The 18,744-nt window shown below is 41.1% G+C and overlaps 1 protein-coding gene across 2 annotated transcripts; it reads right to left on the bottom strand.

The window, feature by feature from the left end:
• Nucleotides 1–25: 25 nt before the first annotated feature.
• Nucleotides 26–18,440, bottom strand: gal3st4 (galactose-3-O-sulfotransferase 4). Of its 2 annotated transcripts, none has more exons than XM_072687748.1 (4): nucleotides 18,056–18,440; nucleotides 6,579–6,689; nucleotides 5,300–5,609; nucleotides 26–4,338 (listed from the first exon to the last, which is right to left on the bottom strand). In XM_072687748.1, the coding sequence occupies exons 2-4, from the start codon at nucleotides 6,683–6,685 to the stop codon at nucleotides 3,331–3,333; spliced, it is 1,425 nt and encodes a 474-aa protein (XP_072543849.1). In that variant the 5' UTR covers nucleotides 6,686–6,689; nucleotides 18,056–18,440; the 3' UTR covers nucleotides 26–3,330. The 2 variants fall into 2 exon arrangements, with proteins under 2 accessions (XP_072543849.1, XP_072543848.1); XM_072687747.1 differs by lacking the exon at nucleotides 18,056–18,440 and adding an exon at nucleotides 7,553–7,967.
• Between the last annotated feature and the right edge of the window lie 304 nt (nucleotides 18,441–18,744).

Genomic DNA, 18,744 nt, shown 5'->3' on the forward strand with positions numbered 1-18,744 from the left:
AAACGTGAAGACAGATAACTGGGTCACTTCCTCAAAGCTTTTTTTTTTATTTTCATCATTATTCCATTCCACTACACACAAGTATATCAGAGCCAACACACACCCGGATATTCACAAAGGCTTCAAACAAACCTCAATATTTCAAGTAACAAAGAGAAATAGAATAAATATAGTACACGGATTGCCAAAGTTCAAACAGCTCGGTTAAAAAGAGAAATATTCATGATATTGTAAATTCTTTATAACAGATTGTTACAGAGTATCAAGTCAAGTCCTGAAATCTTACACTGTAAATTGAATTCATACTGAATTTAAACATTTGAGCAGACAATAGTTTTCAGGTACTGACAAAAAACTGGGGCAGCAAAGTGGAACTTCTGTCATTTCGGCAGCTTGCTTACAAATTAACCTTTTGTGTACTTTAACATGTTAGACATGTTTTTCCAAGATGCCAGCTGGTGTCAGCTATATTAAATTGAAGATGACTCACACAGCAAGTTGATTTATTTTAGTAACTGCTTAGGCCCTAGGGGTTGCTTTGTCTAGTTTCCTCCCAACAGTGAAGAATATTGAGTCCATCTGAACAGCAACTGAACAGTAACTAATTTTCACAGTCACACGTTCCTTACTTCATACCCAAGACGTATTAGCAACTCTTTGGTGAACCTTTAGCTGAAATACCACAGGTAATGTAAAATCAACAATCTTCCTTTTTTGTACTATCCTTGACTGCAGAATATCCACCCTAGAGATGCTTTGCGACACAAAAGAAGCAAAAGAATATAGGAGTAGACAAAATAAAAGAAACACCAGAAATGTACACATATATCAGCAATGATCTTGTTCCGCCAAAACAATGAAGTACTGGTATTGAGAGCAGGCAATTTGTATTAAAGGCTTTCCTTCTAAAAAGAAAAGCTTTCTCAGATATAGCTATAAGAAAAAAAAACATATAAACTACCTATCAAAGCATACTGCTTTCTTCGCTTTTCTAAAGTCTTTTAAGTACTCATTACCCATTATAGTGGTGTTGGTGGTGACTGATTGGCAAATGGTAGCAGATGGGTTTAGAGAATCTAATGAAGCACAATTCTTGTTGAGATCAACGTGGCTTCTATTTTCAGCCACCATTCCCCTATAACGAGTCTGCGCAACCCTTTTTTAAATGCTAGCATAAGTATGCATACTGCCTTTCTTAATAAGTTTCCACTCTTTCTATCGCTGTCCCATTTGGGTCTCAAATACTAGGATAAGCTCTTTATATTGCTGTAGAATATGATGAGCGCCCTTTTCAACCGTCTTCTATAGCACAGGCTATTATTACTAATACAAAACAAGCAAATATTGCTTTAAAACAGATTTAGCTGCTTTAACTGATTACATTCCTTTAATCTATCAGGTGTTTCTCATGTTTTGTCTGCCTCCTGCATCTCCCCTCAGATATTGCCATAGGCTCAGAAATATACATGGACAGCGAAAATATATGATGGACGAAATGCAAGCTATGCTATCATATCAAGCCAAAGTAGAGCAAATACATGAACACAAAGCTGTAGTGCGATACAGTCTGGCGCAATCCAAAATCAGTCTCTGGTTTCCTGTCAACCATTGGTGTCCGTGAACGCTATTTGTAAACATGCATAAACATATTACATACATTACATAACTTCACTTGCTATAATGACAATGGAAATGTGTGGAGTGTTTCTCTTGAATTACAATGCCTAAACTGAAGCGTAATAAATTAATACATCTGAGGATGTCTAATCATTCTGCGAATTGGAAGTAGCATACGATAAGCTGTTAATATGCTGAGCTGTATCGAGCTGCACAGTGCATTCCAGTTCATACGCGACAGTTTACAGCTCATCGATTTTAATGTGGAAGAGACACTTGCATTTTGAGAAAATATAAATGCATTACATATACTAAGCTTTTTTTGTCTCTCTCTCTCTCTCTCTCTCTCTCTCTCTCTCTCTCTACAAAAACATAATAAATACAACACGCTTTAATATTCAAGCCCTGCTCCAATTTGTTTCTTACAGTAAGGCAAAATTACTAAATGTGTTTCAGATTTGAACATGGAGCTCCCTGGGTTGTGTTTTGAATAGGGGTATGTGATCTAGGCCATCTAGGTTTCTAGTCAGTTTTCCATGCCATCAAACATTCACCATCTATAAACAAGTTATCTCCTAGTGTTCTTGTTTGAGCCAGTTTAGTTTTTAAGCAATTGTTCAGCATCGTCAAGCACAAAATTACAGACTTAAGAGTCTGTCAAGTGGTATCACATTATCATAGTTAACCAGCTGTGAATAGTTCATCACTGTGAATATGAAATGACAGTTAATACTACAGAAATAAATCCAGAATGAAAAATAAATAATTACCATTCTAGACAGAGATACTAATAACTGCAACATAAATAATAAAGTACCTCTGACAGTTGCCAAGAGGTAAATTACCATGAGTGGGATAGCGTCCTCCCTGTGACAATAATACATGTAAAGGATGGTCAATTATTTCACAGTGTAATTGACTGGAGATGTCACTTTCACAGACCCGCAAAGAGTCATCACTATAATAGCTTATGCAATATATGTCATGCAGTACAATGTCATGACTATAAACTGTTAGCGAACAAAAACAAACAAAAAAAATATTCTAGGCCTCTAGACAGTGTGTATTCCTCCTGTAGCCTTTTCCTGATAAGGCTAACTGTTGGAGAGTTACAGTGCTGTACTGACCATATATGAATACCTCGCCCCTCTAAACAACAGACATCACCTTTGTTTGCTTTCATTTTGGAGTGCCATACAGTTACGGGACTACGTTTCCCTCAAGCCAGAGCTTCGCGCTGTATTCAGCACTGCCACCGAATACCTAAGCAAAGGCAATGTCCAAAGTGCAGCGTGACCACATGCCAAAGTGTCTGTGTATGTGTGGAAGGGAAAGTGGAATGAAATCTAAAGTGTGTGTATGAAATATGCTGTTGCACTTCAGCCCAGCTCTTTTCAAGCAAAAGAACTCATGACACTATGATGCAAACAATCTGCAACACACACATCGTCCAACATGCATTAGTCCACTGTCGTACAATAAGGCTGTCTGCAGTGTGACTTACACCATTGTGTCCCTCCAAAGAGTTCACTTTACTCACTGACGTCCATGACAGTGGAGAAGGGCAAGAGGAGGAAAAGTTCAGGAGTCGAGCAGAGTGCTCTAGGTTCTCACTCTAGCTCTAAGTAGTGCAGTGCAGAGGCCCGTAGGAGCCTATCGCAAATTAGGCCTACATCTGACCTTTGAGGCAAATGGGTATGACTAGCTCACTCACTATCTTAGCCTTCCCTTAATGTCCATCTGCGGTATGGACTGATTACGCCCAATTATGGTTCTATCCCAGTCCCTTTCTAGCCCCAAGTCCCCCAAGTGTTCTCCAGTTCTGGAAGGTGAAGGGTCCCTCTTCAAGGCAACCCCACCAGCAGCAGCAGCAGCGGCTGGCCCTGGGTGTTGCTGTGCACGAGGAAACTGCCGGAGATCCAACAGATCCTTGTACTGGATCTCTGGCCTGATCATGCGTAGGCAGGCTTCCCTTGTGCCGTTATCCAGTCCAGGCTGAAGTTCATAGCCCAATATCTTCACCAGACCACTCTGAAAGGGGCGGATAGCCTTGTCCCGGATGCGACTGGCCTCCACGGGTTGGCCCCCATCACGCAGGCACACACGAGCCAGGATTTCTCGTCTGCTCCTTAGCAATAACACCTCTGCTTCCATCCGTGCCCGGCCAAAGCGTTCCACCTCGGCCCAGAAAGTGCGGTTGAAGGCTTGGTAGAGGTGCCAGTCCAGGGCGTTCCACTGTCGTAGTTTCTGCCTCTGCTCTTCAGTCAGGGCCAAAGCAGCCGGGGCAGCGGCCTTCCCCACCCAAACTGACCTAGCTTTGGGCATCTGTTGTCTGGCATTCAAACTGAAAGACACAACGGCATCAAGAGGCCAGCAGAGGGCGTGGCGAAGCAGCACCATGGACTGATCAAAGTATTCAGACAGAAGGATGAGTTTGAAGTTTCGCCGCACTGTTGCTTCACCACGCTTGGCAAGAGCCAAAGAGAAGTTGGCATTGTGATCCAAGCCAAAGTCGAACCACAGCAGGTTGCGGGCGTAGTGGTTGTTGCGCAACCGGGGCTCATAATATTTGCGAGGGTTGTCTGCAAAGTCGCCCAGTCCTTTCGCACGCCGAAAGGCAGGGGCAACATTTTTGTAATAAGCGTAAGAGGACTCAGCTAATGCCACAGGGTCTCGTAAAATGGAGAAATAAAAGGTGTCTGCAGGCATGACTTTTTCCACCTGTATAAAAAGAGCAGAAAGTAATAAGAGAAATAAGAGAAGGCTAAGATTTTTAGTTCTTCTCAAAATCCTATGCTCGTATTACTTTACTGAAAGACTGCATATTTCTGTATCTATCAAGACGGAGCAGGTTTTTTTTACGGTACTACAGTATGGATATTTGTGACTTATGACTAAATATTATTGCTTACATTAAGATAAACTGGCTGTAAACCGGTAGTGCAAGCCTGGATTGTTTGGATCATGCTATATTTTACAATATCTAGAACTACAATTTGCCTCAAAAGAGCCCAACACCCACCTCAGCATGTCCAAACCCAGAGTGAGTATAACTGCCAAGAGACACGTAGAGTGTCATCTATGTTAAGTGAGTCTCTGGAGTATGTATTAACTAGTGACAATTACCTCCGAATATAGTTCCCTTGAACTCTTTACGCACCTGAATAATGAGCCTCTGAGGTGGGGGAATTGTGACAGAAGTAAGGACTGTTTTGCGGCTAAGGTAAAAATAAACTTGTTTTTTAAATAAAAAGCCATCTTAAATCTCTGATAATGTGGGGGGTACTTTATAGTGGTTGGTGTGGCTCAAGATAACAACACTACCAGCCAGTGAACTACCACACTATTTGGGAGACTGGGGGTTTGATTCCCAGTCTGGGTGACTATGCTGCACTACACCAATAAGAGTCCTTGGGCAAGACTCCTAACACTACATTGGCCTACTTCTGTAATTCAAGTAATAAATTGCTCTGAATTAGAGAGCCAGCTAAATGCCATAAATGTACATTTAAATGGAGACACTACAATTTTCAGAGCATGAATAAATGTCATAACATGCAAATTGCAAAACATAACATAACATAACATAACATGCAACCGAAAAAAAAAACAAATACATGCAAAACATCCACTATCTTACACAAATCACCTTATAGCAGTCAAAAGCAACTGCTTCCCATACCTCTGGCTTGTAGAAGCGCATGTGATTTGCCATGATGTCGAACTCTACGACGTGGGGGCCCCTGTACCCTTTTACCCTCTGGGCTATGAAGGGTAGTGGATATCCAAACTGGTAGCCCACTGGGAGGGCAAAATATAGGCCCTGCTCCTCACCAAAGCGGTAGAGCATGTTGAGAACAGTGCTACTGGCTGTCTTGTGGGTTTTCAAGAACATGACGTGGGTGTGCGGCCGGCAGGAGCCCTGAGGAGGCAACTGGCTGTTCTCAGGGGAGAGGGAGAACAGAGTGCGTGGTCGCTCCGGCTGCACCCAGCTAAAAGAGAGAGAGGAAAACAGCATGAGGCTAATGGTAACGATTCAGCGCTGTAGATAGTTGTACAAAAGCATTTTGTACAGAAGTACAGTTATGTCCAGCACAACAGTAAACAAGAATAACAGTGGAGGCCCTCTGTGTTCAAGTAAACAAAGAAAGAGGGGAAAAGAACATTACCAGTAAAGAAAATAATCAGCTCAGATAAGAGAGAGAGAAAATGAAACCTCTTTGATTTTATCAGAAGGAGGGAGATAAAGGAAATGAATAGAAAGGCAATACAATTAAAGGTAGTAAGAAGAGAACAAGGAAGAAGAGAAAGGTTAAAACCAGAAAAGAATAAAAAATAAATGAGGGCAACATAACAATGAAGAGAAAAAGCACTTCAGTAGAGCTTCACAAATCCCTAAAATTAAATACCACTATAAGTATGTTTACTCTGAAAAGCATTTTGTCAGAAAACCAATAGCAACATTATGTATGAGGCTGTTTGGGGCACACAGGGTCTGCAGTGAAGAACCAGCTATACTGATTTATGAAATGTGCCAACTTCAGCTTTTATCAATTAACCAAGTGTTATTATACTGAAAGAAAAAAAGTGACCTGAACAGGTGAGGACACAAATGAGGCCTCAAGTGAAAAAAATAACTACATTAAGTGACTCACATTAAGTTAGTCCTGTTCGACAAGTCATGCTCATTTTACTGTTGCCTCTTGCAAAACTGAAAGCACTAGAATTATGTCAACAGTTCTACAACCTCCTTTCTATTTTCAGTTGGGAAGGACTCCTAAAACTGACATTTGGAGCAAATTATCATTCAGTTATTGTTTCTGTAACACTCTAATGCTGTTCAGGTGCCTACACTAATGACTGTATAGGGACAGTCGGTGAGAGAATATAAAACCAAGGAAGCTGTGGTTATCAAAAAAGCAAAAAGATGGATTTCCAATGGGACTGGGGCACCACCTGACCTTTTATTGAAGAGCACTCCCAGGAGCTGCCCAGCGAAGGCAATGACCACAAACACCAGAAGTGCTTTCCACATCGGCCCCAGCCGATAGCACCCCAGCCACCGCATCCTCCTGCCAGAAAAAGACATGGTTATTTTGAGCCATTTGTCACACTACATGGGTGTGAAAGTAGGAGAATGAGGTGCTCACAGGGAGACCATGAAATAGGCATGATGATGGAAGGACAAAGACTGAGACAATAGCAGCACAGAGCATTGAGTGAGAGATGGTAAAGCATGGAATTACAAAGCAAATGACAGGAAGGGGTTAGGAATGAAAGAGCAAAGGAAAAGAAGAATGGGAAGACATTCAATTATGAAAAAAACATCCAACAAGGAGCCAGGTTAAACAACACAGTGCGGCTAAAGCAGGCTTTTATCATGTTAGGTCAATTTAGCAATTCTATTTGCTGAGTTTTTAATATATTTTTAATATATACACTAACTCATTACTGCACAGTCTATCAGAACCATCTAGTCTACACCGGATAAACGTCAAAAAGCCACAGCTAACCAGTGTCACCACAAAAGGGAAACCTTACATGCTGTCTTGACTTTAAAACACAGCACAGCTTTGGCAATGCCATTTCCAACGAACACAATGTTTGTCTCTTAAGCGTGCAATTGCAGTGGCCGTCCGGTACAGTCAACTACATCCAATCTGTAGTCAGAGGAGCTTAAAACCCCTTTCACCTGCAAAAAAACGACATGGCAGATGCGAAGTATGGCGGAATGCAGACGGACAGTCTTTGTTTTGATACGCTTGCCTTGTCTTGCAGAGCTCAGACGGCTCTTTCTCTCAGAAATAATCCACTCCCAACAAAGGGAGCAGGGCTAGCTGCTCGCAGCACATCACTGCCTGTGCGTCTCTTTCGCACTTTCACACTCGACGTTTCCGTCGCCCGAATCGAGAAATTGCACCCTCTCCGTTCTTACCTCGCCGACCGTCTGCAGAGCATGTTAAAAGCGGGCCGGTGTTAGCGGAGCTCCAGCAGCCGCCGAGCATCTCGGATTACCCACCGGCGGGTCGCGACTCCAATCCAGCCGCGCGCCGCTAAAACGTTACTGAACCTCAGAGAGTAAAGCGCGTCCGGGGCTCGAAGAAGCAGCCGGTCGGTCGGTCGCGATGTGCACGGATCCACCTCCGGAGCGCCACTCTGACATGCACTGCCCCAGCTTTTCGGCTTAAATCACGAAACATTAGCTTTGTGTTTTGGAACGTGTGTGTGTGTGCGTGTGTGTGTGTGTGTTTCAGCAAAAAGGGCGGGGTGGGGGTGTGTGTGTGGGTGTACTGGGACTCATGAGAACAGACACAGCCTGCTGCTATAGGTCGCCGCCTGACGTCACGCTTCAGCCAGCGGTTCATTAGTGCTGCTGATGCTGACAAGTGCAGAGAGCGCTTCAACACAGAGATGTAAGACAGGGCCAGAGGAGGAAGTCAGACTGTAGGTATTAAAATGGGAAGACAAGGTTGAGAGTAAGATACATAACGTTATTTCATATCTTCACCACATCTTCTAAACAATACAGTTAGTATTTGCCGTAATGTCGGTATCTAAGTATATAAATATATAATTACACTGGCTGGCTCGCTTTTCAGAGCTCAGAAAAGGCTTCAGCTGTGCCTCTAGGGTACCTAGTAGACCACGCCCATAGGCGGAGTCATTTAAAATCGGGCGTGGCTACGACTCGAGTTTCTTGAAGCTTGAAGTGGTGGTCTTATCATCTCAGTATGCAAATCTATCACAGATCTTCTGCTAGATGTTAAACCTCTTTTAAATCACAAAACAAAACTGAAACCTTAAATGCTGTTGGAACTTTGTTTTGCCTCAAACTGAAATAAGAGCCAGCGTCTCTTTGACCATGTGACAACATAATGCAAACATTGGGGTACTACAGTAGCTACTTGGTGGTGGTGACTGCAGAAAAACATGGACAGTGCACAGTCTCTCAACTGCTGACTGGTTGTGGTATGATGTGTAGCTCCGCCCATCCACATATGTTTCAATGACAAAACAGTCTTTCCATCTCCAGTTTGTAATTCCAACAGTTAGTTTTCTCTATGCTAATATCGGCCCTTTTTTTTTTATTTTACCCCCGAAAGTGTCCTGCTATATTGTAAGAAGGTGGGGTTACACTTGGGAACAAAGTGATTGACAACCATGGCTGGAAGAGACTGTCTGGTACTTAGTTCTAGTCGAGCTGTCAGGCAGTTAGCTAGTTAATCATACTTATACATCATCAACTATTTCTTTTTACTGTTAACTTTACTTTACTGGGCTAGATGTGTTGTAGATGCGTACAAAGGAAAGTGCCCTAAACAAAAGTCTCATTAGGCTGTGCAAAGAAGAAGCCAGTCTGAGACACTTTGCCTGAGAGAAGGAGGTGGGTCTAGCCAAATGAGTAGGCATGTCTGACTCTCTCTACCATGCAGACTCTGGTTGGGAATTTGGCAACACGGTGGGTGGTTTAGGCTTCATTTTATAGAACTTTTATATAAGAAAATGAAAACACAACACCCATGTTTTACACAGTCACTGATGCAAACATTCAGGTACTAGAATTCAGGTAACATGTACTTGTGTTGTGCATGTTGTGTAGAAAGGCCAATAAACCACACTACCAACCATTTGAGATTCAACAGCAAAGTGACACTGCTCATGCACAGCTAGTGTGATGATAGTGCCTACTAGTCTTGTAGTCAAAACCACTAGAGCCAAGTCAAGACCAAGACTTTCACTTTCTTATTCACTGTACATTTATTATACATAATAAATACTAATAAATACTATTATATTTGATCATATATTTAGTAAAATATGACATTATGTATGATTAAATCAAATATAGCATTCAATTATTATTTATTAATATTAAAGTATATATTATACACTAAGACAATGTAACTTTTGGAAGCAATAATGGTGGTAATTCTTTAAAACTTAATCAGAAGTCAATATGAAGTAAACTAAGTAAATTAAGTCATGAATCAACTTAAACCAACATCATCCATTTTTATTACTGTCACGCTTCTGTGTTCTCCCTCTGCTATCTTTGAGTGCAATCATAACTATCACTATAGCTCTCACAATATCTGACATCACGGTCAAAGGTAACCAGCCTGCCAATCAGAGACAGCTTTACATATCTTTATCTACTACTAACTACACATACACCTGTTCACAGTCTGATCTCCCTTTTGTTAGCCTGGTTGTGTTAGCTCTTTCCGGTTCTCAACTCTTGTCAACTCTTGATTCGTAATTTCCTAATGCTCATGTCTAGGACCCTTGTTGTCCTGTTGATTTATTTGCTGACTTTTTGCTCAGCCTTTTTTAATAAACCCAACCTATCTTTTACACCCATGAGCACCTAGTTTGTGTCATAAATGTAACAATTATTAAATATGAAAACAGAACATTTCAATCTGCCCTCAAACAAAAACTGACCAGTTAATCCATCATTAAAAGGAACAGTTAGATTCCTGCTGGCACTTAACAACTCTGCTCACATCAATGCTCAATCTCTCAGCACGTCAAAGTGCTTCACTCAGAATTTTGCATTACTACTGTAAACTTAAGTCATATGGAGACCAAAGAAGGCCATAGTAGATGACTTGGCTGAAATGGCACAGATATTTTAATACAAGCAAATGCTTCTGTCACCACACTCTGTCAGTTCTGTCAGCACTCTCATCACGATTTCTTCTCTATCTAATATGTTACGCTATGTGAAGCTAAATGTCATTGTGCAGTACGTCCACCACTGGGTGTGCGGTGGCTTTAATGGTGAAAGTAGTGGGGCTCAGCTGTCAACATGATTTGTTTGCCCTTAAATGTGACTATTATTCAATAACAATAAAAAACGTTCAGTCTATGTATTTATATACTTTATGTACAGTGCCTTTAAACAGAACAATAATAACCATTAAATAGCAATTTTATAATTATAATAGTTATATAATTGTGAGCAATAATTTTATAATACTGGATTCAAAACAGCTGAGTGAGGGCAGCATCTTAGTCACTTTAATACCACCACTGTCAGAACTAACTTACCTTTTAATCCGATCTGATTAAAATTACTGGCACCCTTAACTGGCCTGGCTGTTGGTGTGTGGGCTAAATCAATGTTGCTAGCTGGGTAATAAATGGAAATAAATTAATTCATGTTATCGATTAGCTGGCTTGATGACGTTTGTGAATCATGTTTACCTCATGTCACCTGAAAATACAGATATAAGGGAGAGATGCATGAGAAAAACACAGAAAATATACTGCACTGGCAATACAAGCTCAGCACAGTAGAATAGTAGTAGAGGATAGGAGAATGACTGTGATACCAAACTGAGGTAAAAGTCAAACTGTGTTTTAGTTTAGTTAATAGGACAAGCAGCACTGGTAGAAGGACAAAACCACATAGCTAAATTCTCCATTATCTCCATATGATCATCTTATCACCAACCCTCAATAACCTCACCTGGTCTGTTGTGAGTCTGTTATATCCTGTTCTCCCCTTAATTTTTTACTTGGCTGCATGAAACCTCAAGTGTAAACACACCCAGGACATACTGTTCAGATTATGGATCACTTAAACCACATTCAGAGTTGAGATTAGGGCTCTGTATTAGCGAGAACCTGGTGATACAATACGTATCAAGATGGGATTATGATTCAATATATTGCGATATGAAATGTGTCAATATTTTTATACACACTTGGAGTTGACCCTGTTCATACCTGGTTACTTTATGCGCCTTGAGTGTCAGAATTATATCTGGATAAAACGCATAAAATGTGTAAACGCCTGGTTCTGAGAAGCATTTGAGCCATATGTTACAGCAGCATAATGCATCCGTCTCTCCAAGGTGCATTTGGCAACCAAAACTCCTCCCAGTTTAACCAAAACACTAGTAATAATTGCAGTGCAATGACTGACTACCAAGTGTAAATGCATGTGGCTAAAATCTTATCAGGATACACAGGGCACTTGCAGGGACTTGAAAAGATATAACACTAGGCCCCACAACTCTTAACAATTCCGCCATAATACTCAGTTTGCTTGATCAGATCATGCCTTATTATGATTTGGGAGAAGACTGTAAGAAAAGGAGATCTGGGGTTCAAGTGGCTGTTGCTTTGTAGTAGGAAGCCAGTCCCCCCTCTGATGTGTGGAGCCAGAAATGACAGTTGAGAGGGCTAAAGGGGAGGTGGCGGGATGGTGGAGGGTTGTGCAGACTTGTCATAGACACTTAGACAAGGTGGAGATGGAATTTATAGGAGGGGCATCAGGCATGTTTCTCCTCCCAACATTCAGCTAGGTAAAAACTCCCCTTAATACATTTTAAGGTCCTGGATATCTGCATATCTGGATATTTAGCCAGATTCCATTGACACTAAAATGCATTTCTAGTGTGACCAGATGAGATGCAATTTTCCTGTGTTTAAGGCACATTGACACCAACTTTGTCTATATTATAAACTAGGGTTGGGCAGTAAATCAGTAATACGATATACAGTGGTGATGAAAAATGATAACAGTATATACAGATGAAGCTGGTATTTCAGAATTATGATAAATAGGATGTGATACGGACAAAAAAATCTCACCGCTCACTGTTGTGGAATCGACTGTTGATGTCATGCCCTAAAAACATGGGACAAAAACAGCCCAGCACTACCAAACTGCTTCCAAATAAAAAAATCCATGATAGCAAGCAAACATGGATGAACCAGTCAGCAAAAAATAAGGTAAAAATGAAGCACCTTATAATTTCCTCATGGTTTCAATGGACGCGCTGCACTGGTTAAACTATTGTTAGCTAAGTTACGTGTCACGTAATTCTGTATATCGTGCCAGTATTCAGAGACGGTATGACTGTATGAAAAAAGTAGACACCACCCAACCGTTATATACATTGCAGAATATCAGCAAAAACTAATTACAACAGGCAATGAATCTTCTGCATCAGAGAAAGACTAGGATTTGTCCTGCAGCTGCTGTTATTTCTGTAGTGCTCAGCACCAATGCTATCCAGAGGACAGTACACACGAAAGAAATCAAGACTAGTGGGGAAAAACTGCTTGGTTTTACTGATACAGAATACCATTCTTTAGCATATGATCCCAAGCAACTTAATTGACATAAAACTACAGCCCTTACACAACTGTATAAGAATAAGAGAAAACACTTTCCATGTGCACTTGTGTTGAATGTTTTTGAAGGATTTGTCACTGACCTCGTCAGAAGGTAGCTTCAGATTCGATATCTGTGGATTTTTATGTTAACCTGTGAGACATCTCTGAAAGTAATAAGACTGAAAGTTTGAGCTTACAATCTTCACCCATTTTCTTAATATTTATGTAATAGGTACAAATAATACCCTCACCCCCCATGTTTTTTATTTTTCTAATAGTACAAATAGATAGATATAGATATGAAAGCTGCTCTTTTCACCAGTTCATTTGTAGTCTGTTCAAAAACTAAAATCAGTCCTTACTGTGTAATATCAGCAGTATGTGAAGAAGATCAAAGAAACTTCTTGGCAGTTGAGGACCACAGCAGAGTATGTGAGGTCAGTGTCTACATTTCGCTGGCTGAATTTCAATAAGGTAGACATCAGGTTTGGATTTTAGTTACAGATGGTTCGTGCCAAGTTGATTTTAAGTCCCCACGTTTTAAGTCCTTAAAGCACAAATGTATTTCTATACAAATTATAAGCTCCAGTGACCTCCAGCACTAACCAAAGCTAAAAAAGCTTTTTTTTTTTTTATGTCGCTAATTCTGACTAAGATGTGGTATCTTCTAAAAGGAGCCTTTAATTTAAATAATAGGACACATCTGATCTGCGAATAATGAGGGACTGCATTTTTGCAGGTCCACTAAGGTGCACAAATTTCTCTATATCCTACACTTCACTCACATTTGATTTTTTCATTTTAAGATATGGCTTGCGTACCAATAAGCCATAATGTCATGATTATTGTCCAACTTCTCTTTGAATCTTAGAAACAAGCGGTCTGGTTTTGTTTACTGTGCCTTTAAGAGCAATGTAAATGACCTGTAAGTGATTGGCTCTGTATTGTGCAGCGTTCCAAAACTAAGTTTTAGAACAGCCAGCAAAGCAGAACATGAATTAGCCATATAAGAGGCTAATTGATGTTGATTAACACAAATTGCATGTGTCAGCATGTTGTGGCTGTGTTTTTGGGATGCACTGTGTGTTGTGGAAAGACTAATCAAGGACGGATTTGAGGAACCAGTAGAATTAAAGCTAACTGTTACGTCATATTCAGCGTTTTACGCCAAATGTTTGAATTCCATATACTGAACAGGGATATCCATGGCGAATCTCACTGGTTGAATCATACTTTGAGAAAGAGCTAAAAGCGGCACAACACATAGAATCCTTTTTTTGGTTTTACTTTTCTGTTGAGTGAAAATTGGTCCTCAATAAGTACAGCTGCTAGAGTTTCTAGTGATATTTTAAGATGTCCTGTAACTCCTCATTCCCTCACTGACTCACTCACTCATGTTTACCAGCCTCAAGATCCTGCAAAAGGGGTTAATGTTAGTACTGCAAAAGCTTTTAGTGCTTTGCATCAATGACACTGTGTGTGACACTGTCAATTTAAATGTAGATAAGGTATAATTCATTTTACATTAGTGCCAGTGCCACATACACTCTATTTAAATGGATTTATCCACCCTTAGATCTAACAAGCCTGCACAGGTTAATGGTGCACACCCAGTGCTGACTCTCATGACATCATAGACACAATGAAATATATTCAGACTGCAGTTTTTTGTGGGTTAGTTTACATAGTATACTAAACTGTGTAGTCCAAAAATGCAAAGAAAATCCAAATTCATTCAAAAACATTGCAAATTGTCAGTTTTTCTAGTCCTAGGACCATGGCATATTTTGTGTTTTTCCTATTCTTGTCCACCTTACTCAGCACAAACAGCGCTTGAAGATACACATTAAACAAATAGCATCCTTAGGGCAGGGCCTGTGGTTAGAACCACTGTTTAATGACTGGCTAAATGATGGCACCCTTAAGGGCTTCTATTCCTGTTTGTCATAACTGGCAAGAGTTCACTGTTGTAGTAAACATTCAAATGGCCCATTGCTTTTAAAAAGTAAAACAAGGAAGTAAATATATACTTTATATTTAATATATATTATATACTGTAACTACAGGTCTTGAAATGACAAAGCAGCAGTGCTGAGAGTTTTCTTTGCTTATACATGTGTGTCCTATAGACAAAATACAGGCACTTGCTAGAGTCTGGTCCATATGTGGGACTAATGCCTCTAATCGTTTCACTATGGGGAACACATGACCGGACCAGCTGGCCCTGACCTCTCAGTATATGCATGGCGAGAAGGGGGGGTGATCTCAGGTTTTATCTTAGATAGCTTATTAATCATCTCAAAACAAGTGTGAAATAATTCAAGAAGGTTCATCACAAGGGGAGGCTTTTCTGACTGAAATAGCTCTGGTGAAATCTGTCTGACAGTCTACTTTGGAAATAAAACATTTGAAAGCATTTTGAAATTCTTCATCTTGTTTCAGGTTGGAGATAAAGTTAACTTTAACAGTTTCTGGAAAGAGCCATTAAGTAACACGTCGCCCTGACAATCTCAACCCTAATCCAAGTGTGGCATCTTTTCACCTTTCAGTTTTTTTTTTTTTTAACTTTGCTGGTTTTGGATATGCATGTGTCAGGAATGCAGTAGAGCTGAAGAGCAGAGAGTTCAGAGCAGGATATGTAAGGAGCTATTCAAAGGAGGCACAGTGAATGTCATGTTTTAATGGATTTCAATTTTTTGTAATATACAGTACACTTTGTTAAGGGTGTAATGAAATACAGTTTCAGGTTCAATAATACAATTTGCTTTTTGATGTTTGATGTGGTCCTGGAAATGTCTTGAGCCATCAATATATATACACAGGTTGGCTTGTCCCATCTAAAAAAGTCTTTCCTCCCATGCATTGCTGTCTCAGCCCTTTAAAAACATATTACATACTACATACATACAACCTTAAAATCACAACACTGATTGTTTTACGTCCCACTTCAGTCTTACAGGAGGCAACTAGACATCAAGTTTTAATCACTGAAAGCGGCTTCATAGAAAGGCCACAAATAAGACACTTGCAGAGGACACAGAGAGGCAGATCAGTAATATGTAACAGTTTTAGATTTTTATACACTGTTTTTTAAACATTCATTTTATTGATTTTCAAATGCCTACTGAAATCAGAGATGGCTTGATACCATTTTTTTTTATCTACATCTACATCTCAACTGTAATGTAACAATTCTGGGTTTTGTGTCTGAGGTTCACTGTATGTTAGAGTTTTGATTTTCTGCCTGAGCCCGACCCGAAGCCCAACCCTAACTTGGGCCGAGTCGGGCCGACATATCCCACCACTTTCCCCGGGCTCTGTCGGGTCGGGCTCAAGAAAATAGTCTGTGACCTAGGCCTACGTATAATGACAGTTTATAGGGCGGGGTGGTGGGGCTTGGACAGAACGTGCACGAGCTCGGGTAGGTTTGGGCTGGATTTTTTGGGCCCGATCTTAATATTCCACTACATCCACAGAAATGCTGTCTTTTTCATTGAAGCGCTTCACTTAAGGTGAGCATCTGAAGTTAGGCTATCATGCTCAAGCTATATTCTACATTAAACATTCTACCACCCCACAGGATGAAACGCACAGCTAATATCAGACCACACAGTGTGCTACCTCAGGCTAGATTTGTTTCACAAATTGGTCGAACACCTAACTTTTTTCTTTCCTCATTTATACAGTACACTGCTTGTGACAAGCATGTAAGAATCCATATCTGACTGACCTCTTTACCATAATGTGCTCTGACTTTATGTCAGCCTTATTACCGTGCCAGCTGCCAGAAGACTTGGTTGCACATATGCCACGCACACCTGACATCTGGCACTGAACCATTGCCTCACAGCAGAACAGCTACTCCATCTACGAAAACTGAGACGAAGCAGCATCTGCTTTCATGGAGGAACTGCCATCTTAGACTTCACTTAATGAAATGTCAGCATGAATGGGCAAATGTCTCCAACCACAATCAATACTCTAAAGACAGGGGACTGCAGAATTTGTCTGGCCTTTTTTTAATTTCCAGGCAAGCTGAAAACAACAGAACAGCAAGCGAGGATGGACAGTGCACCTGTCTAACCCTTGTGGCCCAGAATCTCTGCATTAATATTTCACCAGGCAGGGGGCAGTGTCTGTTAGCTTGGCTGTCTATTATTTAGCAGGATTGTGGCACTTATGTGGGAGAGGATAGAAGCAACTGCCAGGAGGACAAAGTGTGCTTTATCAGAAGACATGTTTATAAGAACGGATTGAGGTGTTTAAATTAGGCTCATTCCTTTAACATGTGGCAGGATTCGTGAAGACTAGCATTGTTTAGGTCTTGTATCGGAGGACAAGCAAACCACTGGTTCGGTGGAATTTCCTAATAACCTCAGGAATGTGAAGGCTTCTGACTTACATTGTGCTCCAACACTATCACAGCCATCTGATTTCACACATTTCCTGTAATTTTATGTTGTGCCCAGGAACAAGAGTGAATGCAAGGGCTGAAAGGGTGGGGACTCACTTTTACACGATTACCATGATTACTTTTGCACATCACCTTTTTTCATATATGTATTATGTGTGTGCACGGATCTTCAGGCAGGTTCCTGGAAACCTAAGGAGAAGATTTAGCCTACTTTTCTGAAACTCGAGGAGTTTGGTTTCCCACTACTGTCACTGATGGGCAAGTAAAGTAACGTGTGAAAAATACGAGAGCACACACACACACACACACACACACACACACAACAACAACAAAAACACTTACAGACAGCAGTGTGCATGTCATACGTGCATGTTTGAGAGTCCAGACCAGCTATACGTTGGTAGCTACTACGAAATAGGATCAACTCAACAAGCTTACCCTCACTAATCGACCCAACGGAATAATCTGTTTAATTCCCAGGTGGGTAGGAGATGGCAGGGAACGACCTGTTGACCGAATTAAGTTGGATAAACCTGCAACGAGCTCTCACAAACATAGAAACTGAACTGGAGCTGAAATGAAAAGGCATAATAATGTGACTGCAAACTTCTGTGCACTGACCACAGTCTGCTGGATGTCAGCAGTTTACTGTGACTGCATTTTAGTTTTTTTCAAAACCCACCAGTTTTGCTACCTAAAAGTCCATGTGAAGTCTCATTTAGTCTCTCTGGATAACAAAATAGCAAAACCCGAACCGATAAAAAACTGACGTGTGGCAGAAGAGTTGCTGAAACTCTCAGGTGGACCAGTTCCAATCTGAAACTATTACAAACCGCCCTGAACCAGTTCCCAGTGAAGTTGGATTTACTTCTGAGATGACTGTCTACTCACTGTTTTCAGTCAAACTGCTGTTTTAGCGACGTCTGGGTGAAGAAAGGTCCCAAATGCCTTCTGTTGCTGTTAGCGGATAAAGCCCCTCAGCCCTGCTAAACTGCACTCCCTCATAGTCGTCCTTTATGAGTCCAGCCGCTGTGAAAGAGCGCCAGCGAGCTCTCTTTAAAGGTGAAAGAAGACTGCCGAGAAAAATCAGCTACTCCTCGTCAAATGGCCGCTCATTCGCCTCGGTGTGCTCCGGTACGCGCTCCTTGTCCCGTCCTGTTGTTGGTGTGTTTATGAAGAAGTTGAAATCTGCTTGAGAGTGTGTGTTCTGCCCCCATCCCCCACTGCACCCCCGTCTGGAACATCATGGGTCTGTGAGCGCGCACGCGTGTGCACGCTGCCCGTTCACCACGGACCAGCGATGTCTTCAATTAGCCGGTTGGTAAACAAACCTAGGATAAGAAGTAGGCGGTGGTCGGAAGGAAACCCCCCCCCCCCCAAACGCTCTTAGTATTTCATTTTGTAAGTTGAATTAATCATCTCAATCTTTTTTGTAGGTACACTTGGTCTTTAATATGTAATATCTTATATTTATCAACATATTTTCTGTTCTTTACTGGTGTGGCCCCAAAGAGGCTGGGGTCCTTTTGAGGTTTGTCCCGGTTGACACTTCAGGAGTTTGTCCTCACTGCTGTTGTCAA

The sequence above is a fragment of the Salminus brasiliensis genome, chromosome 9 (assembly GCF_030463535.1).
Source record: "Salminus brasiliensis chromosome 9, fSalBra1.hap2, whole genome shotgun sequence".
NCBI lineage: Eukaryota > Metazoa > Chordata > Actinopteri > Characiformes > Bryconidae > Salminus > Salminus brasiliensis.

Bases quoted from the DNA above. Each gene is read 5' to 3' on its own strand.
- gal3st4 (XM_072687747.1), bottom strand. From the start codon at position 7,575: ATGCTCTGCAGACGGTCGGCGAG. The intron at 5,610-6,578 runs GTCAGGTGGTGC...TCTCTCTTTTAG, and splicing joins GGAGTGCTCTTCAATAAAAG to CTGGGTGCAGCCGGAGCGAC. The intron at 4,339-5,299 runs GTATGGGAAGCA...CTTTTTATACAG, and splicing joins TGCGCTTCTACAAGCCAGAG to GTGGAAAAAGTCATGCCTGC.